Below are 24,085 nucleotides of genomic sequence, written 5' to 3'. Positions count from 1 at the left end.
AGCTACAGAATCCATATGAGCAGCACTAGGAGTTTGATCCAAGTACCATGCTAGTGATGCACAGGAGAGGAGATAACTTAGACAAAAGGAGGCAACATTTTGATCAATATTGATAGCTGAGTATTGGAGACACAGAGGAGTGAGGTATGACTTTAATATTCTGAATTCATAAAGTTATCAGTTATGAAGATATTTGAAGAGGAAGAAGAAGAGTAGCAGGTTTGGTTTGGAATATGAAGGTTTAAGTTTTGTTTATGTTCACCTAAATCTCAGATGCACAAATTTACTTGGATGCATACTCAAATGTTTTAGGATAGAGGTACACATTTTAGAAGACCTTTGTAGCAGATAACAATACAGACTAAAAAAACAAAGGGAACAATCCCATCCTCCAACAATCCAGGGAAAATCCAATATCACTAAGGAAGAGAAATTGGAGGAGAAAGAGGAATTCAGATGGAACTGGGTGCAATGTTCCGTTTTGAGCGAGGTGGGTGAGGAAGGAAATGTGAAAGAGAGAGCACAGGAAACAGCAGCCAGCAGGACCAGGCAAAAGTGAGGGAGCCACTGTTTCCCAACAGTTAGGAGGAAGCGAACCAGCAGGCTTTTGTAATGTGGGAAGTCTCATCACAGAGGACAGATCAGTGGACAGGAGGAGCTGCTGATGGTCCATTTCTAACACGGTTTGGTAAATGAGCAGAAGGGAAAGCCAGAATCCAGTGACTCCAGGGACAAGTGGGAGATGAGGAAGAGAAGAAAGAAAATTCAATTTCTAGAGAAAAAGTGAGTTAGATTTAAGTTAGGGACTCCATGAAAGTGTGAGGACACTGAAGTCTGAGCTAGGTGGTGTGGAGGGAGACAGGAAAGAAGAGGTTGGAAACAAAGTCCTTTTGATCAATGTGGGCACTTTTATAAATTCCCTGCTCAGGTAACCTGGAAGTGCTCTGAATTAGCTCATTTCTCCTTCACCTTTCCTGGGCTGTGCACATACTTAATAGAACTTACCACCTTAGATGTAGTCTTCAGTGTGTCCTCCATGAAATGATGAAGAGTCCCCAGGGTCATGGATCTGTCTTGTTTTTCCAGCTCTTCCTGAAGATAGTTGTGGTCATAAATCACCAGGAGCAGGGAAATAATGACTGAAGGTGGTGATTTTTTGGGGGGTGGGTGGGGGGTGGGAGTAGGTTCTCATGTAGTTCAGGCTAGCCATGAGCTAACTAACAAACCAGCTACACTAACTTGTATAGTTAAGGACAACCAGAAACCTTTATTCTTCCTCATTCTAATTCCCATTTTCTAGGGCCACAGCCACCACACCCAGTCTATGGTAATAGGGAGTGTTTCTCAGGCAGGCTCTAACTGTTCAGATAATTGGTCATTTATAGATTTGGTTTCTACAAAGGATAGAAGAAAGTAAAAATGAAAAAAATGAGTCTTATTACTAGCAGGAAACTGAATGGTTTTTTTTTATTCTGTTTTACAACTTTGTTTAAAATATATTCTCGATTTCTTGAAGTAAAAGCAATTATAAAAGAACTGAATTACACTGAGTTAGAGTGTACAAAACAGCATTCATTCTTGGAATGTTAGTCAGCATTTCAAACAAGATTATCAGGTCAATCCATCAGCAATGGGCACTGTGGGACACCACACACGCAGTACCAGCTGCCTGTGGAGTCCTTTTTAGGGGTCTCCAATCAGGCATAATTGGGATATGTGCCCCCCTAGTGTCAATAAAGCAGAGTTTCAGGGAGGGAGAGATAATACTGGGCTGAACAGAATTTTATTGGAAAAACAGAGGAGATCCAGAAAGGATAAAGCAAATCTAATGATGTGAATGTGAGCATCTCCAGGGAGTCATGCTAAAGGGTGTGTGTTTATGATTTTATTTTTAATTAAAATATGTATATATGCACGGGCCTATGTGTGGGTTGGTGTATGTGAGTGCAGTGTCTACAGAGGCAGAAGAGGGTGTCATCCCTGGAGCTGGAGTTAAATGTGGATGTGAGCCACAGGCCATCTGTGCTAGGAACTGAACTCCAATCTTCTGTGAGAATAGTACTCACGCCAGGCGGTGGTGGCGCACGCCTTTAATCCCAGCACTCGGGAGGCAGAGCCAGGCAGATCTCTCTGAGTTCGAGGCCAGCCTGGGCTACCAAGTGAGTTCCAGGAAAGGCGCAAAGCTACACAGAGAAACCCTGTCTCGAAAAACCAAAAAAAAAAAAAAAAAAAAAAAGAGAGAATAGTACTCACTCTTAACCACTGCAACATTTCTATAGTCCCTCAAGTGTTTTCATAAATGTGTGTGTGTGTGTGTGTGTGTGTGTGTGTGTGTGTGTAATCTTTCTCAGTTACAGTGTTTACAAAGTGTAATTTACTCAAGAATTTTATTTGTTTTTAAAGACAGGGGTTCACTGTGTAACAGCTTTGGTTGTCCTGGAACTAGTGCTATAGACCAAGCTGTTCTAGAACTCACAGAGATCTGGCTGCCTCTGCCTCCCAGATGGTGGAATTAAAGCCTGCACCACCACTGTAAAGCAATACATAAAGTATGTTTCAACCCCAATTGTCAGATTTGTTCAGGTGATTTTCATTGGCCAAAAGATGAAAATGAATCTGATTTGCTAAATGCAGGAACGTACTACATGTTCAGCATACAAGATGTTATTCTCTACGATCTGTCTCCAAAATTATAACTGTGGAAAGAAGCTGAACAGAATTTATATGACCCATAACAAGACCCTAAGCACATACATAAATGAGAATTATTTGTTATTGTAAACCACCTGAATATTGGTATTGTCTGTGACTTATTCTAATATATGTGAGATATGATAACTTAGAAATATATTTTTGCCTAGAGGGTAAAATCCCTGAGCATCTGTGACTGGAGTGAAGTGGTGTGTAGCATATTTATTACCATGGAAATACTTGACAGGTTTAATAATTACATAGGACTTTATATTTATCATATGTGGTTTCTTTCCTTGCAGCACCTCAGTTACTTAGTAACTTACTGAATAAAGAATTGGCCGGGCGGTGGTGGCGCACGCCTTTAATCCCAGCACTCGGGAGGCAGAGGCAGGCGGATCTCTGTGAGTTCGAGGCCAGCCTGGGCTACCAAGTGAGTTCCAGGAAAGGCGCAAAGCTACACAAGAGAAACCCTGTCTCGAAAAAAAAAACCAAAAAAAAAAAAAAAAAAAGAATTGTGTATGGAGGGCCAGGCAGGTGTCTGTGGAAGGGTCAGGTGTGGGGCAGCAATGGTCTGATCCAGGGTCTGGGTGACCATGCTGAGGGCTGGCCTGACAGCAGAACTGGAGCCCAAGCAGTGAGGGGAATGTGAGCATGCTGGTGAGAAAGTGTCTGGATTCAGGAGAGAGTCTCCAAGCAGCAGTCTGCTGTGAGACCTCAGAGTCTGAGAGGTGAGGAGGGCAGCTATGCTATGGAATGGTCACTTGTAGGGAGTCTGTGCTCCAGCATGGTGAGGAGAGTGTGAACTCATTAGGTCACTTCCTGTGGGGAGTCAGACCTGCAAATAGGAGAGGAGAGGGTCCTGATGGAGGAACTGGACATTTGGAAGTGTGAGGAGGGCACCTGTGTAGAGTGAGGAGGGCACACATGCGTGGTGAGGAAAGTATCTGTGGTGAAAAGGCACCTGGGCAGAGTGTTGGCTCCATACTGGGTTGGATTCAGAGACACAGAAGGTTGAAAGGATCTTCCTTGCAGATAGTGGACCTGACATGGGTAAAGTGTATCTCTATGGTGGACATCCACATGAGACCTTAGTGTCCAGTAGGGTAAGGAGAGCATCCTTACCTGGTTGTGGATGTCCTGGTATTGGCTGTAGTGGTCAAATAGGCCAAACTCCTCAGGGATTAGCACCAGGAGTCATTGCACAAGCTTAGTGAATGAGGCCTTCCTCAGTCATGACATGAGATCTTCAGCAAGGTGTCTGGTATGAGAGGGAACATCCAGCTAAAGGGAGGAAGTTATCAGTTCAGGGGACACAGGCATGACCTGAGGGCTGGAACCCATCCTGGAGAGACAGGCAGCTTAGTGGAGGATGTGGAAGGGTGATGGGCAGCATCCAAGAGATTGTCACTTGAGAGCTTTCCATAGTGATAATGAACATAGTTTTTTTTTTTCCAGTCTCATATGTAGATTAGAAATGCTGAAATTTGGGAAATAAAAGGAAACTTGCTGCAACATTATACTAAAATGGGGCGAATAATGTGCACCCATGGATTTTAATATGTTTGGATACAAACTGGAGAGAAAAACTAGAACACGAACTGTGTGTGTGTGTGTGTGTGTGTGTGTGTGTGTGTGTGTGTGTGTGTGTTTGTATATGTGTGTTTGTGTAGGTGTTCATGCATGTGCTGTTTGTTATGTGTAGGTGCAAGAGGACATTTCAAGAAGGAAAATATTTGGAAGAACTGAAGGCTGAGCATGTCACTATGAGTTGGAAGACGTCAGTGGGAGGAACTAAATAGTCCCATTTTTAGTAGTTTAAGTTTCCCTCTGGTACATCATGATCCATTAATTCTCCCAACTGTTCCCAACAGTGCTGTGAACCCATGCGGCTCATGCTGAGCAGTGCAGGGACAAAGAGAAGAGAGGCATGAGGAGAGAGACAGCCTCCTCCCACAGCTGCTAACCAGAGCTGTGTCAGGATGTGGTCAGTGGCCCAGTGAGTGGAGAGTGCCCATGAGTGTGTTATGAAGAGAGTGGGAAGCAGAGAGCTCAGAGGAGCAGCTTCAGAAGGACCAGGATGTGAGCTTTGCCTTCCCCCTGCAGGAGGCAGCTGAGTGGGATGTGGGAGCCCACACAATGGTGAGGGGACAATGGTCCTCTAGAATGTGGTGTCAGAACTTGTCTGTCCCGTCAAAATGGATGTTGTCATGCCTTAAGTGTTTGCTCATGTTGTCTGGTTCTTCTGAAACTACGTTTGCATACAGAAGCACATGAAGTTATGTTTGCTGCAGAGTGTCTTAGGACAGAGTTCTCTCATAGCTTGGTTCCTCTTCTTCCCTCCTTCCTATTTCTTTCCTTCCGCCTTTGAGTTCCCTCTTTATAGTATTTGCATATCGTGCTGAGTAGGTTCAAATGCTACAATTCTTACTTTGGTGTTTGAAGATGTGGCATCTCTGTATGTGATCCGAGTGATTCCATGTTGTGGTTTCTCATTCTCATGTGGTATATAACATCTGAAAATACCTCTTCTTATATATAATCGTGTGATATGACAATTTATCGCCGTGATTGGTTCTCACATACCACGAGTTTTAGGGAGGAGACAGGGTGTGTTTTCTGAGTGACACAGGTCTCACTCTTCTTGATATGGCTTCAGAAATCACCTATGCAGAAGTGAAGTTCAAGAATGAATCCAAGTCCTCAGGCACCTACTTAGATTCTGCTACAGGTAAAACAAATTCTGGACTTAATGAGGGGGAAGGATAAAGGAAGAGTCAATAATAAACTTTGAGTGATGTTGTTTACTAATCTTCTCAGCGCTCATGGATTTTACTGGAATCGCAGGGGATGGAATTGTTTGTAGAGTGACTTTAAGGGCTGTAGAGTTTCCTAGTGGGAAAGAAAAGCTTGCTTGGCATGGTTTTTGCTCTTGCCATTTACAGAAGCTATACCTTGTATCCTGCATTCTTGCATGTATATATCTTGTATATAGCATTTCCTGCTTTATAAAAATGAACATAAAATGAAATCATACTTTTCACTATTGAGCTTTTCCCCTCTATGTTTGACACTATATTGCAACTTTATGAAAACTGTTTCTGTGTGTGGAGCTTTTATCTTGAAGGAACTTTTTCTTTTATACTATAGATCAAAGCAGAGCCTCTCCCTCGGTAGGCAGTTGCTCTCCACTAAATTTTATCTTCATCTAGCAAACGGTTTCCAGTCATGAGTCAGTGACTAGCCAAATGACCATATGCTAAAGATATGGAAAATGATTAGAAATATTTACCTTTTATTGCATATGTGTCTTTAATGTTTGGACAGTCTGGAAGGTATTAGAATATATCCTGCTGCAACCACAGTAAAGAACACCAAGAAAACATGGTCATATGAAAATATACCTACAAGACAGTGTAAAAGGAAAGACACAGGCAGATGGCATTATTATGCTGTGTCGCCATGTCGGAAAACATACTATATGAACATCCTTTAAAATTTGCTGAAAGGGCCAGTGTGGTCTAATTCCAGCACTCCAGAGGCAGAGGCAGGAGGATCACTGAGGATTTGAGGCCAGCCTGCTCTACATAATGAGTTGCAGACCAGCCTGGTCTACATAGTGAGATCCTAGTCCATTAAACCTCCCACCACCAAAAAAAGAACTTGCTGAAATGATTTGATCAAACTGTTTTTGTGAATATATATATATTCAAATTATTTTTCAGATCTCAAAATATTAATACCAGCTATTTCAATAGTGTATATTCTTTTATGTATTTTGTAATGTTTTTTACAATGAACATTGTTTTTCTATTATTTCAAATATTCACACTATTAGTAATTATGTGACATGGAGAATAGTGAGACGGGGAGGGAGTAAAAGCAGAAACAAGGGGGAAACTTATCACTCATGAGATGAATGTGCTCTCCTTCCAGCTCCCAAAGTGAAGCCCACCCCTCATCTAAGTAAGCCTGGCTGCCCCTCACTGCTCTTCACATCACTGATGGCACTTTTCCTGCTGTTGGCAATCTCATTCTTGGCTGCCTTTATCTGTACGTATCGCAGATGAATCAATAAACGATGTCTGCCTTAGGTGAAGAGAGGTTCTGCTGTAGCACCGGCACTTAACAGAGTATGGAGAAGAAATGTTGTTTGGAAAGAAATAATTCAAGGTGTTACATTGTGTCTTTTACTGTCCTTGGATTTAGCTATTGTCTTGGGGAAAAAGGAATCCATCTCATTAGAGAAACTGGAGTGCATTTATGAACGTATGTGGGCTTGTAGAGTGAAATATGTGGAGTGTTGTCTTTGTTAGACTGGGAGGTCAAATCTGTTTTCTCATCAGCATTTAGAAGTTGAGCTGTATGTGTATACAAGCTGTGTGTGTATAGGACTCCTTCATCTTGGGATGAGCTTGTGGACAAGAAGTAGCTAGGAAGAAATTACCCAAGAAGTGTTCTTTAGCTAATTACTAATTGCTCTGTGCTGTCCAGGATTATGTGAAATCTAGAAGCCAACTGAGCAAATGGGTGGATTTCTACTCATTAAAGATTCGAGAATTTCTAAAAAATTTAAAATGCATGGAAACTAGTGTATTTAGGGTGTTTTACTCATTCACTTGAACCAAATAGTAGCCATTTACTGTATGTTTTACAGTGTGTCTAACAGAGCCCAGGAATAACATGGACTCTGTTCTCCAGAATCTTAGAGGAAAGTCAACGAATCAGTGCCAGCTATGTTCAGTGGCTACTCAGGATGTTGAGACAGGAAGACAGCAAGTGTGGAGCTAGCCTGGACTATGTAAAAATCTGTGTCTAAGAAAAAATGGACCAGTGTCTACAACATTGTCCAGGAAGTCTTGTGCTGACACAGATTTCTTAGAAGAGACTATGTCTAGAACTGTATGTACCATGAATGTCACAGAGATGACAGACATAAGCGTGAATGGCTGAAGTACACAGTTCTAGGTGAAAAAGAAATGAAAATTTCCCAGGTAGACATAGTGGCATGCAGAGCTTATATTTTACCCCATTATGAAAAACTCAGTTTTTTTCATCTAAATACTGTTTTTTTTTTTTTATCAAGTATGGTTTTCTGCTTAATAAATCAGCATAAACTTAATGAGGTAAAACAACAATTTATTTATCTTATGCTTCTGTGGTGTGGCAGTTTAGGCTGATCTCCACTGAGTGGCTTCTATGGTCTTAGCTGAACTTAGACGTGTGTATGTGGTCAGTTACCAGTCCAGGCACCTCAGCCTCTGAGAGGAGAATGCCAGTTAGGATGACTAACAGTATGAGTCACCTTTTTATAGTTCCTTAGGATGTCCTGGCTTATTTACATAGCAGCTTGCAGACTTCCAAGATTGAGGGTGACCATGAGCCAGGTCTCTCAAAATATTTAACACTTGGGCTGGAGAGATGGCTCAGAGGTTAAGAGCACAGAATGCTCTTCCAGAGGTCCTGAGTTCAATTCCCAGAAACCATATTGTAGCTTACAATCATCTACAATGAGATCTGGTTCCTTATTCTGGCCTGCAGGAAAACGTGCAGACAGAACACTTTATATATAATAAATATATAAATCTTTTAAAAAATTTAACTTGATAATAGAGCAGAGTTGATTTTGCACATTCTCTTGACCAAAGGATGTCTAGAAGGCAGTTCACACAAAAGACTTCACTGTTTTTCTTTTCTTTTTCTTTTTTCTTCTTCTTTTTTTTGTTAACAAGGAAAATTTCAAAATCACATTTAATTTCTGTGAATACAGAAGTTAAAAGTCATGGTCTTTTTTTTTTTTCAAAGCATCACAGCCATGGAGAACCATTGCAACATTTCAAATAGAAAATTGGTGTAGCTGAACATAGATTATAGATGACGCTTTTGCAGGACTCTGAAAACAGAGTCACTAGGACAAAAGAGAAATGACAAGGCCTATTTCTAACCTGATAATGAGATAATGTCTGAAGAACATGAGACGAGGTGACTTTGAATGGTAAAAACACAACACCCCCCCCCCCAAAAAAAAAAGAAAGAAAGAAAAAGAAAAAGAAAAAAGCCGGGCGGTGGTGGTGCATGCCTTTAATCCCAGCACTGGGGAGGCAAAGCCAGGTGGATCTCTGTGCGTTCAAGGCCAGCCTGGGCTACCAAGTGAGTTCCAGGAAAGGCGCAAAGCTACATAGAGAAACCCTGTCTCGAAAAAAACAAAAAAAACAAAACAAAACAAAACAAAAAAAAGAACACAACACCAAGGAAGTAGATGCTGATGAATGTAGAGATCCAGGGATTAAGGGGTCCAAGAAGTACATTGTGACTTTAATATTCTGATGATGTAAATTCAGCAACCATGAAGTTATTCAAAGAGGTAGACAATCTAGGATAAGTTATAGGTTTAAGTTGGCACGTGTTGATTTCAGTTTGGGGCTTATTGAGTAGAACCTAATATGTTTGTGCTTAGTGAGCACAAAATCCAGCACATACAGGCAGCAGGCAAGACCATAGCAATACATGGCATCACTTGGGAAGATTTTGTATGAGGAGGAAGCATCGTGACAAGACTGTAGGAAGTGTTACATTTTAAAGGGTGGATGGAGGGAGAAGAGATTATAAAAAACAACAAGAAGTGATGGCAAAAAATGGTGATGCAAAACCAGGACGGAGCAATGTGTTAAGAGCTGAGGAGGAGAACTAGATCGAGTCCAATAGCAAGACAGCTAGCTAATTATCCTGGGGTATTATTGATGATCCATTTCAAATCTGGTGTGAGTGAAATGGAAAAAGCCAAAGTGGCGGGGTAAGGAGGACAAGACTCTGGGAGGAAAGAGAAGAAATTCAGTTCTAGAGAGAAGCCAGTCAGCTGTAAACCAGGAGAGAGTGAGCATGTGCGTGGAGGAGTAATCTGGTTGAAAGGAAGAGGGTTTGAGAAACAAAACAATGCTCCACAGATGCATGTTGAGTTCTTTTTTATTTCACATTCTAAAATAACCTAGAGCTTCTCAGAATTAGTTAACCCCCTTTCCTCCCAAAGCCAAGACAGTTTACATTCTTGAATACAAATATCTCTGTCTGCTTCATCTCCCCCAGGAGTTAGCGTTTTCATCTCATGTTAACATGGAAGGGTATGGCTCACTCCCTTTAGAGTCATGGCAGTGGGCCTGCCTGCCTTTTAAATCATGGTCTTTCTGGAGTCCTGGAAGTACCTGTGGTTTCAAATAGGAGGCTGAGGACTGCATTGGCTGTGGGGTGATGGGAATCTTAGGCTCTGTCTACTTAGGTAATTGGGATTTGGTAGATCTTTGCACAAGTAAGTAGACAGTCAAAGCCATAATATTTTCATGAAAATGAGTGGTTTTGTTTCTGGGTTTTTTTTCACAGTTTATTTTCAAAAATACTCTCAACTTCTTGAAGAAAAAAAAGCTGTAAGTTTAACTCACAAAGTTATAACTTACAAAGAATTGAACTGCAAAAAAGACAATCCACCCACATCTGGTAAGAATTAAAGTGCCTATGAGTTTGTTTGCTTTCTGTAGAGTTTAATGGTTTCAAATAATCTTTCTTTACTTCACTCCTTTGTTCATTTGTTCCTTCCTTCCTATGTTCGTTCCTTCCTTTGTTCCTTCATTCCTTCCTTCCTTTGTTCCTTCCATTTATACTTATTCTTCTCTTATACATTGCATCCCAGCCACAGTTTCCTCTCCCTCCACTCCTCCCAGTTCTCTTCCCCATCTCCTCTCTCCCCTAGATCCACTCCTCTGTTTCCCTTCATAAGAGAGCAGGTCTCCAAAGGGATGTCAACCAAACACAGCACAGCAAGTTATAACAAGACTAGGCACAAACCCTCATATCAAGTCTGACCAAGGCAACCCAGTGGGAGGAACACATCCCAAGAGCAGGTAAGAGTCAGAGACACCCCACTCTTAGGAATCCCACAGGAATACCATGCTAACAACCATAACATATATGCAGCCTGGTGTCCTCGACTTTTTTGGCTCCTAAAATCCTTTCCCCTCTTCTGCAGGGTTCCCCAAGCTCTGTCTAATGCTTGGTCTTGGGTCTCTGCCTTTGCTCCCATCAGTGGCTGGATGAAGCCTCTCTGATGACAAATAGGGTAGCCACCAGTCTATGAGTATAGTGGAATGTTGTTAGAAATCAGTTCATTGACTTTTGTTTTTGTTTTTGTTTTTGTTTTTTGTTTGTCTTGTTTTGTTTTTGTTTTTATGTTTAGTTCTGCTCTAGGTCTCTGAGTCATCCCATTTCAGATTCCTGGCCATCCAGGCAGGGTCTTGCATGGGCTCCCTCTTGTGGCTTGGGCCTCATGTTGGACCAGTCATGGTTGGCTAGTCCCACAAGTTCTGTGCCACCTCTACCCCAGCATATCTTGCAGGCAGAATAAAGCATAGGTTGAAAGTTTTGTGCCTGGGTTGGAATCTCAGTCCCACCACTGAAAGCCTTGGCTGGTTACAGGAGATGGCCAGTTCAGGTTCCGTATCACCCATTACAAGAAGTTTTTGAAAGGGTCAACCTTGTAGATGTGTGATGTATGCTTTAGTAGTGTTTCCTTTACAAACTTGGGTGCCTTTGAATTTGGAGCATAGATGTTAAGAATTGAAATGTCATCTTGGTGGATTTTCCCTTTGACGAGTATGAAGTGCCTCTCCCAGTCTCTTTTGACTAATTTTGGTTTGAAGTCTATTTTGTCAGACATTAGAATGCTTACTCCAGGCTGTTCCTTAGGTTCATTTGCTTGGAATATCTTTTCCAACCCTTTATTCTGAGGTAATGTCTATCTTTGATATTGAGGAGTAGTTTTTGTATGCAGCAGAAGGATGGATCCTAGTTTCGCTTCCATTCTCTTAGTCTGTGTGTTTTTTCTTAGAAAATAGAGTCTATTGATATTGAAAGACATCAATGACCAATGATTGTTAATTCCTGTTATTTTGTTGTTGTTGTTATCAGTTGTGGTGTGTGTATGTGTGTGTGCTTCCCTTCTGTTGATTTTGCTAGAGTGGAATTATTTATTTCCTGTGTTTTCATAGGCATTGTTAACATCCTTGGGTTGGAGTTTTCTTTCTAGTACTTTCTGTAGGGCTGGAGTTGTGGACAAATATTATTTGAATTTGATTTTATCATGAAATATCATATCTTCATCTAAGTTGATTGAAAGTTTTGCTATCATAGTAAGGGCTGGCATTTATGGTCTCTTACAATCTTCAGTTTATCTGTCCGGGCCCTTTTGGCATTTATAGACTTCACTTAGAAATGAGGTGTAATTCTAGTAGGTATGCCTTTATATGTTACTTGGTCTTTTCCCCTTGCAGTCTTTAATAATTTTTATTTGTTCTAACTGCTTAGTGTTTTCATTATTATGTGGTGAGGGGACTTTTTTTCTGGTTCAATTTATTTGGTGTTCTGTATGCTTCCTGTTCCTTTATAGGAATCCCCTTCTTTAGATTAGGAAAATTTTCTTATATGATTTTGTTGAAAATATTTTCTGGGCCTTTGAGCTGAGATTCTTCTCCTTGCTATATTCCCATTATATTTAGGTTTGATCTCTTTATAGAGTCTAAGATTTCCTAGCTGTTTTGTGTCAGAAATTTTTTAGACTTAATGTTTTTTGGCTGAAGTATCTATTTCTTCTGTCGTATCTTGAATGCCTGAGATCCTCCCTTCCCTCTCTTGTATTCTCATGCTTATGTTTGCATCTGTAGTTCCCGTTCACTTACCTAGATTTTCCATTTCCAGAATCCCTTCATTTTGTGTTTTCTTTATTGCTTCTATTTCCATTTTCAGGTCTTGATCAGTTTTATTTATTTCCTTCAACTGTTTGTTTTTTCTTGGCTTTCTTTATGGGATTTATTCATTTCCTCCAATTTTTTGTTTGTGTTTTCCTTGATTTCTTTAAGGGGTTTATTCATTTTCCTTTTTAAGGACCTCTATCATCTGTACAAAGTTGGTTCTAAGGTCTTTTTCTTGTACTTTGGCTGTGTTGGGATATTCAGGGCTTGCTGTAGTAGGACAGCTGGGCTCTGGTGGTGACATATCACCATGGCTGTTGTTGATTGCATTCTTCCTTTAGCCCAGGCATCTGGGTTTGGGGTGATTTTATGACTAGGTGTTAAGTTTATCTTTGGTTGGTGTTTTATTTCTTGTTTTCTCTTTCCTTTTTGGTCTTTTCTTCTGTGTGGCCTATGGTTGAACAGAGGTTCTTCTCCCCAGGTGAGGACTAGACTTCTGGCAGCTGGCCTGGCCTCTTGTTGAGCATGGCCTCTCCATCTGCTTTGCGGACTGGGACATTGTGATTAGGGGAGGGGCGATTGGGGGTAGTGGCTGGGGTGAACTAGGAGAGTGGAGAAAGTTCTGGGTCGGGAAGTCTATCTGGAGTTCTAGTGGCCTAGTGGTCTCTGGTCCAGCAGTTGAGTCTGCTTGAGTTTGCCTACTGGTTCTTCTGGGTGGTGTGGCTTGCACTTGAGTAGGAGATGTCTGCCTGAGTTGTGTGATGTTTTTAATAGATTCCCAGGTGGCACATACTGAGACATGGAGTCCACATGTACATCTATATCAGACCAGAAAGTCTGATATGTATGCCTCCATTTGTCTACACAAGTCTTGTTTGTGTAAAGGGTTCTATTGTATTAGATTTTTTTAGCTTTTGCTTCTCCCTGAACCATCTCTGCACACTTTCTGTTTTTTACCTCAGTACACACACACACACACACACACACACACACACACACACACACACAGGCTGTAGAAATGGCTCAGAGGTTAAGAGCACTGGTTGCTCTTTCAGCAGGCTTGAGTTCAATTCCCAGAAACCACTAAAAATGTAATTTCTTACTTCTTCACTGAACACTGCATATATACATATATAATTTGAATAAAATGATGAAGCACTGTATCTTGAATACAAATTACTTAAAGTATTAATAGACTCCTTGAGAACATTTTTAAATTATAGATGATTTCATGTGATATAAAGATATCATTCTAACCCCCATATATTCATACACTGTCCCCTAGACGAAATCTTTATAAGCAAACATGGTTGCTACAACTAGCGAGTGAATACTGACGTCATCACTGATTGAAGTTCACGATTACTAGACTCTCATCTGGGATGGCACAGTGTATTTAGCTGTCACATCTCTTCAGTTTTCTCTAGGTTTGTTGAGTTTTCAGAAGATACTTGTTTTAAATGATCTGAATATCAGTTCTGAGGATGACTGACTTGATATATTACAGGATATTCCCATATTAAAATTGGAGTAATTATTTTTGGAAAGGAAGATGACAGGTGTGAAATGCTAGTTTAATTATATAGTACACAGGGTCTAAACTATACAAATTATTTCAGACTGTTATTATCACCTGATGGTCCACTTAAGGTGGTCCATTTAAAAGTGTACCTTTTTTTTCATCATCTGAAACTTTTATTTCTTTTTTTAAAAAATTTTTCTTCTTTCATACAATACATCCCAGCTGCAGCCTCCTGTCTCTCCTCTCCTCCCAGTCCCCTCCACCTCCCAGCCCCCTCCATTTCCCCATCTCCCAGATCCACTGTCCCTCCATTTCCCTTCATAAAGAACAGCCCTCCTCTGCTCATGGGACCTTCTTTCTCCCATTGGATTTCCTTGTGCAGCCTTGATATGAGGGATTATGCCTAGTCTGACTACATCTTTCTATGCCATGTTCAGCTGATAAAGTTGTACCTTTTTAAGGCTAACCACTTGGTATTGGATAACCAATTAGGAGGCTCATTCCTGGAAAAGATTAATTCTCCCTCACTTAGCAGTTATTAATTGCCTGTAGCTCTTAGAACAATAAAAAAAAAGGCCATGACTCAGAGAGAGAGAGGAGGGAACATGGCAGGGATTGGAGGGAAAATAATATAATTATATTTTAATTAAATATAAAAATTGATCTTTTTTATCCATTTTCCACATTGTAATTTTGAAAGGATGTTGCTTTCAAAATATATAGCCCACACTATGGTGGAATATTGGGTTAGGTTTCTCAAGAAACAGAATAATGTATCTGTCTATATGTATCCAAGTTCTTCATAATGGTGCACAATAGAGTTTGTCATCTGAGCCTTGTTAATGTTTACCACTAAAAATGTAACTTCTTACTTCTTCACTGAACACTGCATGCTCTGGCCATTCATTCTTCTATCTCCTTCTGTTCTGTGATTGTTTTCCCATCTCTGACATTCTGGGTATCCATACAAGCACATAGCGATATATATGAGTGTGTGAATATAACTTCTTGTATCTGCCACAAGGTGCTTCTCAATTCTTTGCTTTATTTTTCATGTATTTTACACCTCTCTTTAATTGGTATAGACAGTTAAGGATCATGATGGGAGACTGTATTTATTTGTTTATTTCTATTTTGCCTCTATTAATCAATTCAATTTCTATGATTTTTGTTTTTCCTGGTTTCTCTGTTACCTTCATTCTACTATAACCACTGCATTTAAAAAAATTATTCTATCAATTTTTTAATTATAAAAATGGAAAAACACATTATTACACATAGAAAGAGTTATATTTACACTATACTTGGTCCTTTGACGCAGCAAGTTATTCTCAACAATTCTTCCCTGGGACTCAATTAACTAGTGTAGACAAAGTTGATCTGTTGCTATTATTCTTAATAGGGGTGTGAAGAAAAGCAATGCCCTAAATAACTGGCAAAAAAGTTATCTGTTAAAAATATATTCATATATGGTTTTAATGAAACACTATGCAATGATTAAAATGATGTTTTCAAAAATGAAAAAAAGTTGTATTTACACACATTGGGTTTTATTTTTTTGTTTTCTTAAGGTATTATATTTTAAATTTATTTCTAGAATCTTTGTAATATTTTTGTGAAATATTTTTATCATTATTAACTTAAAAATGGTCAGAATTTTGCTGCCATGATTATTGATATGTATTGCTTAAATACAACATATGAAATTATGAAATTTTCTGGATCTTGGTATAATGAGTTATACCAAAAACTAAACTATTATTTAGAGACCCAGATAGTTTGGATTATGTCCACGGTTTCTGGGTGTCCATGACACTCTGTTTTCCAGACAATACCCCAGTAGGACAAAGGGGTCCTGATGTTAGTGTAGACAGAGGTAGACTGGGTTTGCTTGGCATCTGATGGGAAGGGGTTCATGTCGTATCTGGAGAAGTGTGGAGTCCCAGCTTACATGTGGTCTCCACATCAGGTAGGTTTTAAAATGACTTTATGACATTGCACTTACATTTCCTTCTTCCCCCAAAGACAAAGTCTGGAGCTGTTGCCCAAAGGATTGGAAGCCATTTAGTTCCCACTGCTACTTCACTGTGAGTGACTCAGCATCTTGGAGAGAGAGTGAGGAGAAGTGCTCCAGCATGGGTGCTCATCTGATGGTGATCCACAGCCAGGAAGAGCAGGTGCATCCTGGGAGAGAGTGGGGCCTGGGCCTGGTCTGCTGTCTGCCTCTTTTTACTAAGAGGGAGTTTTGTTGAAATGGGTGTTGCTGATGTGGCAGAAGGCTTTCCATCAGGAAGCTGGAAAGGTTGCTTCAGCCTTGGCATTCTACACCTTGCCCCTGCTTCAGTGAAGCTGAACAACCCACAGGGAACCATGGCAACAGAAATGCAATGCCTGAGGGTGGAGGGAAGGATGAAATGTTTCTGCTTGAAAGAGCAGTTTGTGATTTCAGCACTCTAATGCTTCCTGTAGTACCCACTGCCTAACAGAGGAGGGCGCAGACCTGACTAGTGTAAGAGGATCAAATCAGGAGTCACAGCCAACCATCAGAAATGAAATATCTGAGGTTATGAATGGAGAATGATTAAATCTGCTAAATTCTCTCATGCACAACTTTCAAGAATGGTGCTGGGGAAGAAAAGATGGAGTGAGTCTGAGATGAGAATTATTATGATCATGGACAGAGATTGTTTCCAATGTCATGGAAATCAGGCCCATGGGTGATGACTTTGAGTCCTGGTCAGTCAGAGAAGATGACACTCCTGGGGGTGTGGTGGCTCTTCTATTCCTTGATCCTTTCTTTGTCTTCTCATTTCACTGTGACCAGGAAAAAAGTCAGTCAAAGTATCACAGTGTACCTCTAAAATGTATAATTAAAGTTTATTAATCTATAATTTGAGAACTAATTAATGGCCTAGAGAGATGAACTAGGATTTGTTTGTTACATAATTGCATATGTGCTTCATATTGGACCTATAATTTTGTATAGTTAAAATAACTTAAAATTTCTTATAAAAATTCTATAGCAGAAAAAGAATCACTCCATCCAGGCTGAATGCTGTATCTTTCTTTCCTCTTAGGATTTCATCACCAAGACCCTGGATCCTAAAGCTGCTTATTATATTGGCCTTTCGGATGCAGGTCACCGACAGTGGCGATGGGTTGATCAGACACCATACAATGAAAGTGCCACGTGAGTCCAGAGTTACCTAGAGGAGTCCTGGGTCCTGTAGCATGAGAAGACTTTAAGATGTTCCAGCTGTTGGTTATGAAACTAAAACAGCTCACTCCTGGTGTGAGTGCTGGGGATGGAGTTACTTTATCCCCATGTCCTCATCAAGGAGTCCTGTGAGACACATGTCACTGATACTCTCAGGACAGATGAGGAAACTGAGTTTGAAGAGTGTAGGATGATTAGTACCCAGGGCACCCAACCAAGGTGCTACACCATGATGAATTCTATTACATTTTCAATCTCTCATCTATATATTTAACAATGGGATTTAATTTATTTTTATTAGTGTATATATCTATGTCTCTCTGTGTGTCGTGAGTATGTGGCTGCCCATGGAGCCCGTAAGTGGATGTTGGATTCTCTGGAGCTGAGCTCACAGGTGGTATGACTGTGCCAATATGGGTACTGGGAACAGAGATGTCATGTGTTCTGGAAAAGCAGTGAGCACTCTTATGTCTGAGCCATCTGTCCAGATTTCATTTATATCTATAATAAAAATTAATGTCAAGATCATAACTGATTATTTCTCTTAAATCAAAAGCCCTCAATCTCATATTTTTTTGTGTCGTATTTATGTAATTATTTAAAAACTCTCATACCTTAGTATGTTCCCATATTCTATCCTGATTTCTGTTGTGAGAAATAGGTAGTAATGTTATTCTTATTCTTAGTTTTCAGAGAAGAAAAGTAGGAATCCAGTGTAGTAAATTACTTATCCTATATGACAGAATTAAGTAGATTATCTAACTATTTTAAGTATTTCTCCAGTCTCTAAAAAAAGACTACTGTAAAATGAAAAAAAAAATATTATAGCATGAGAATGAGAGACCTTTTCATCATGTAAGTAAGCACATGGAATGACAGTCCCTGGGTACCAAGACCTAGGGATGAAGTAGCCCCTGGGATGTGTTCTGGGAGAACAGTTAAGTAACAAGCTAAGAGAATATTGAGTGAGGTGGCCCTGTTTCCAGGGACATGTCAGACATGGGTGATGAAGAACGGTTGGTTTGTACACACCTGGTTCTGATTTCCACAAATTCCCACCACATCCTCAGGCTTGCCTATTCTTGTTTTCTCTTTCCCAGCATCACTGTGGGAAACACCCTGATGATCTTTCCTCCCTTCCAGGTTCTGGCACCAAGGTGAGCCCAACTTTGACCATGAACAATGTGTTACAGTAAATCATCGAAAATCTGATTGGGGCTGGAATGACGTCACCTGCAATGGTAAACAGAAGTCAGTTTGTCAGGTGAAGAAAATATACTTATGAATCAAGCATTTTTCATGGACATGGATTGCATTTTTATCCAGCATTATACAGATACCTGAAAAAATCTTCTTGTGGAAGAGATGTCCATAGAATTTTAGGTAGGCAGCCAACAGTTATCCATATGTTAATACTGGTCTCCAAATATACTTATTTATTCATTTTTTACTCATTATATAATGAGAATTTCCCATATTCTAGAGACTCTACAGGATCCCTTTGTGCATATGTGGAAGTACTCCAGCCTCTGTGTCCTTTCTTGGATTCCTAAGGTCTTATTTGATGATAGAGTTGTATGGTGTGGTCCCTCTAGTCATTTCCCTGTCTCTTTGTTCCTCTGTCTTTGGATTTATTGATGTATACTTCACAAATAAATAATGTATATTTACATTATACCACCTTGACTTGATATGGAAATGTATTGGGCAATGGCTACCACAATCAATTTAACAACACCCTCTATTACCTAACATAGTTGTCTGTTTTGTGTTTGTGTGGTGTAGAACATTTAAGATCTCCTTAAGCAAATTCAGACAGACAGGGTGACATTGTTACCTATTGTCACTTTGATCCTCAGTGCTTACTCACATTTTCTCTGGCAGTTTGTGCCCTTCCATCAGCATTTTCTCGTGTCCCCCAATACCTGCACTACCAGGACCATTCAGGAACTTGGTCCCTGTGGGAGCCCATTCTCGGGTTCCTCATGGCTTTACCCAGCAGGTCTGAATAGAGGATGATCAGGACCACGGGCCTGAGTGCAGGTGTCTGAGATGGTCTGCACTTGGCTGTGCTGGGGGAGGAGGTCTTTTGCTCCACCCCTTGGTGTCTCTATAAAAACCCTGGGCCAGAGACAATCGGGACCCTTTGGAATAGGTTCCAGGCCCTCTCGAGGCTATCCTTTATTTTCTATCTGTTTATCTCCGCGATACTCTCCGCAATAAATCCTTCTATCTAATATTTCCTGCTGATTGCACTCAAGAAAACTCTGGGAAGCTGTGGGGGTGGTGGGTAAACACCCCACAGAATGGCACCATGAACAGGGACTAAAGAAAAAAGAAAAAAAAGGGACTAAAGAAAAAAAGGGAACAAAAAAAGGGGGGACTAAAGACAAATGAACAGGGACTACAGACAAAGTAATAGGGACTAAGGATAAAGGAAAATAATTGTTTTATTACAGAGTTTTTGGTGAAAGTGCTGTCAGCCCTGCCAGTGGAAAGGCATGCCGGTGTTATGAAAAAAAAATATATTTTTTTATATATATTTTTGGGAGGCAGGGGTTTTATCCTTGAGAGAAAAGGAAAGCGGACTGGAAGGATGTCCAATGCTGCAGCGAAATTCTCTTCTGTCAAAATTTTCTATCTTCTATCCCTTTCTCAATTTCTATCTGTGAAAAATAAGTAAGATACAGCATAGTAATATAGTTTAGGAAAAACTTAGAAGTGTGTAAGATTGTGTAGGAAAAAATAAGTAAGGCAACTAGACAGAAAAACTCTTCAACTTTCTTACTTTGGGAGCTATAAACGCAAACTGGGGGAAAAAATCTTTCTTTGGGCTTTACAGGTAGTAAAAAAGCTCTTCTCTGAGCTTATGGGGAAGAAAAAGTAAACGCCCCACAGGTCCCCATGGCTAGTGTGTCAGGTGCTGTGGGTGCCGTGAGGCTGATGTGGGCCTCTAATGGTGGCTGATCCTGGACTGGGTGACCTTCCTCAAGAGCAAGTCTAAGAAGATGATAGCCAACCTTCTACTGGCACCACCTGTTGTTCTTGGTGTCCCACCCTGTGCTGCCACATTAGGGACAGCCTGTGTCCTGTGGATGGATATTGAGGAGAGCCACATGTCCCATGGAGCCTGCTGCTGCTTAACACTTTGGAAGCCTTTTCAACTTCTTATCATGAATATTTTGAAACAGAAGTTGACTGGCTGTTATCATCAATACTCATATAATTACCATCTATAGTAATGATTGTTGATAATTATATATATATATATATATATATATATATTTTATATATATATATATACATGTTAAATGATAGGGCACTTGATAGCTAGTTTGATACATTACACTTCGGTCAATATTTCAGTATCTATCATCTGAAATTGTCATTGCACAACAAAACAATACCACTATCACTCTTAGAAAATTTAACAACTCTTTTCTCAGATGATGTGTGATCTTGCCTGTATTTCCTCAGCCATCCTCAAAATGTTTCATATGGCTGTCCTGTAAGCTATAGCCAAAAACATTTCATTTACTAATTAAATTATTCTACAAGTTCAGGACTTGCCTCCACAAGACTATCCTCATTTCAGACTCAAGCTTCAAGTTCAGAAGTTCCTAAGGAAGCCATTAGTTCAAGTCATCTGTCTGCAGAGTCCCAGGATCCCTTAATACCTGCAGATTTATGAGATTCTAGGATAAAACACTGAACTAAGGATTCTGTTCTACTAGGATTATAGTTCTGTTATGTAGAAAGCTACAAAGGAGAACTGAAGGGAGAGACATGAGACCAGGTGAAGTCAGGGAGCATCCCATAAAGGAAACTTCCATTGATCCCATGATGCATCTCCTTCCCAGAATGTTAATGAGTCGCAGTGTACAGATTAAGCCAACCAGGGGGCAGTCATGTGAGCTTTTGTGTTCAGAGTTTTACCAGGGTTTATTATATAGGTGTGAGTGTTTGGTTGATAAAACAGTGAACTCAGCCTTCAGTATCATTTCCCTGCCAGGGTGAGCATCTCATGGCTCAAAGGCTCAACTCTTTCATCACAATGTCAGTGTTTCTGAAATAGTGAGCTCCCTACATGAATTGTCTTGTTAGCATGAACTATGAAAGAACTGAGCAGCATAAAGCTTCATGGCCTACCATGATAAAACAGAATTCCAAATAGCTCCAGGAATTCTAATCAATTTGAGAGGTAACCTCCCATGAAATGGGTAAAAGTTTAAACAAAGTCTTTCTTCGACAGGTCAGATATAAAATAATATGAATGCAGATGTTGGTGAACAGGAGAATGTGCACCATCACTGTCCCAGGCACTCCCACACTGCTTCCCAACAGACCCCATGGTGTACATGACAGACACCCAACACTAACCCCGTATTACACTAGTTTACTTCAATATCAGAGATCAGCAAAGCACAAGTTTGAGTATTTTATTTATTTCATATACATGAGTATTATATCTGCATGTATGACTTTATGCCAGAAGATTGCATCAGATTTCACTATAGGTGGTCGTGAGCCACCATGTGGTTGCTGGGAACTGAACTCAGGACCTTTGGAAGAGCAGCCAATGCTTATGATCATTGAGCCATCTCTCCAACAAGTTTCAGTATTTCATGTTTGTGTTGCAATGGTACCTCTTTTCTGCCGATGGACTAATTTTCCTTTGTGAAACCCCAAACAAAACATCTCCTGAGAAAACAGTAAAGGGATTAGGTGTAGATGCCATGCTGGTGCCAAGTGCTTTCATATTCCTCTGTAAAAGGACCATTTCAATGCCTTTGGCCCATCTTCCTTTATATAGAGTATGCTTTCAATTCCAATTGGCTGGTTTGTCCAGGTGACTTTCACTGGCCCATAGAATGAGAATGAATCTGATTCTCTAAATACAAGAGGTTACTACACATTCTACTTACAAGAAGTTGCTGTTCTCTATGATCCTGGCTCCAAAATGATAAATGAGGTAAGAAACTGAACAGAATTACAATGACCTACAGGTCACTTAGAATGAGGGACATACTTAGAACATATGCAAAAGAAAAATATTTGTTGTTGCAAGCCACTTGAGTATTATGCAGGACTTTTTGAAATGTATGTGAGATATGATAACTTTAAAAATATATTTTGCTGAGAGGGTAAAACGGCTGAGCATCTGTGAGTGGAGTGAAGTAGTGTGTAGGCATATTTATTACTATGGAAATACTCAATGGGTTCAATAATCATACAGGACTTCATATTCTGTCATATTTGTTTCCTTCCTTGAAGCACCTCAGTTACTTAGTAACCTCCTGAATAAAGTATGGTGTAGAGAGGGCAAGGCAGGTGTCTGTGGAAGGGTCAGGTGGGGGGCCCTGTGGAGAGTCAGAACTGTAAATAGGAGGAGAGTGTGGTGGTATTATAATTGTACTGAAATGTGATTTTGATTGTATGTTAATAAATAAAGTTGCCCGGGGGTCAGAGCTATTAGAGCCATAGACAGAGTGTGGTGGTGGTGGTGATGGTGCATGCCTTTAATCCCATAGATCTTTGTGTGTTCAGGGATACAGCCAGCATTGGAGACATATGCCTTTAAGACCTAGGGGGCTGTACATACAGACAGTGACGAGGCAGTCACGTGTTTGGGTTTACAACCAATGAGAAGGCAGAATGACTATGAAACGACTTACACACAGGGAAATAGCTCTCTTTTGGGAAGCTGGGAGAGCAGGAGGAAGGGTGAGATTTTAGCTCTGAGCTCTGACCTCTTGGCTTTCTCTTTTACATTGTTTCTGTGTTTCTTATTTAATAACACGATTGGTTACATCTACAGGAGAGGGTCCTGATGGAGGAACTGGGTATTCAGAAGAGTGAGGAGGGCACCTGTGTAGAGTGAGGAAGCACCTGTGAACAGTATTGGTTTCATAGTGGGCTGACATTCACAGGCTCATAATGTTGAAAGGAGCTTCCTTGCATAGGGTAGACCAGGCATGGGTGTGTGGAGTTGTTTGTGTGTGTGTGTGGGGGGGGTGTTTTGTGTGTGTTCATGCATGTGTTTTTTCTTGTTATGTGTATGAACATGGGAGTAGCTAGAGGAGATTTCAAGAAGAGAAGTGTTTGGAAGAGCTGAAGGTTGAGCATGGGGTATGAGCTGGAAGACGTCTGCGGGAGAAACACAAATGATCCCCTTTTTAGTAACTAGTTTTCCCCTGCTATGTTGTGCTCCATTAATTTTCCCAACTGTTCCCAACAGTGCTGTGGACCCACAAGGCTCCTGCTCAGCAGTGCTGGGATCAAGGGAAGACAGGCATGAGGAGAGAGACAGCCTCCTCCCACAGCTGCTAACCAGAGCTGTGTCAGGATGTGGCCAGTGGCCCAGTGAGTGGAGAGTAACCATGAGTGAGTTATGAAGACAGTGGGAAGCAGAGAGCTCAGAGGAGCAGCTTCAGAAGGACCAGGATGTGAGCTTTGCCTTCCCACCTGCTGGAGGCAGCTGAGTGGGAAGTGGGAGCCCACACAATGGTGAGGGGACAATGGTCCTCTAGAATGTGGTATCAGAACTCGCCTCTTCAGTCAAAATGATGTGGTACCTACAGTGACCCAGTGTGTGCTCTTGTGGTCTGGTTTGCTCGAAACCATATTTGCATGTGGAACTTTATGCTTGCACAGAATGCAGAGAGCTCGGGTCCCAGGGCAGACTTCTCTAATGGCCTAGTTCCTCTTTCCCACACCTTCCAGTAAACTTGTTGATTTTTTTCATCCAAACATGCAATTTTTAAAAAGATTTACTTACTTATTTATTTACTTATTTACTTGTTTATTTATTTATTTATTCATTCATTCATTTATTTATTTATGGCACAGTGTTCTGCCTGCATGCCAGAAGAGGGCACTAGATCTCATTACGGATGGTTGTGAGCCACCATGTGTTTGCTG

General features: G+C 40.6%; 1 protein-coding gene across 3 annotated transcripts in view; it reads left to right on the top strand.

The window, feature by feature from the left end:
* LOC114706494 (C-type lectin domain family 4 member A-like) overlaps nt 1-18,916 on the top strand; it is a 28,556-nt gene extending 9,640 nt beyond the window's left edge. Inside the window, exons 1-6 of one of the 3 annotated variants that reach the window (XM_028888887.2) lie at nt 5,064-5,422; nt 6,628-6,744; nt 10,066-10,179; nt 15,973-16,124; nt 17,025-17,137; nt 18,308-18,916. In XM_028888887.2, coding sequence (XP_028744720.1) covers nt 5,341-5,422; nt 6,628-6,744; nt 10,066-10,179; nt 15,973-16,124; nt 17,025-17,137; nt 18,308-18,449 — 720 coding nt within the window. In that variant the 5' untranslated portion in view covers nt 5,064-5,340 and the 3' untranslated portion in view covers nt 18,450-18,916. Of the gene's footprint in view, nt 1-1,481; nt 1,586-5,063; nt 5,423-6,627; nt 6,745-10,065; nt 10,180-15,972; nt 16,125-17,024; nt 17,138-18,307 lie in introns of those variants that run through there. The other 2 variants (XM_037204150.1, XM_037204149.1) reach the window with 2 other exon arrangements.
* The last annotated feature ends 5,169 nt before the right edge of the window (nt 18,917-24,085 follow it).

The sequence above is a fragment of the Peromyscus leucopus genome, chromosome 3 (assembly GCF_004664715.2).
Source record: "Peromyscus leucopus breed LL Stock chromosome 3, UCI_PerLeu_2.1, whole genome shotgun sequence".
In the NCBI taxonomy this organism is placed as follows: Eukaryota; Metazoa; Chordata; class Mammalia; order Rodentia; family Cricetidae; genus Peromyscus; species Peromyscus leucopus.
The sequence above is the reverse complement of the archived record's forward strand: the minus strand, read 5'-3'. Positions and strand labels throughout refer to the sequence as shown.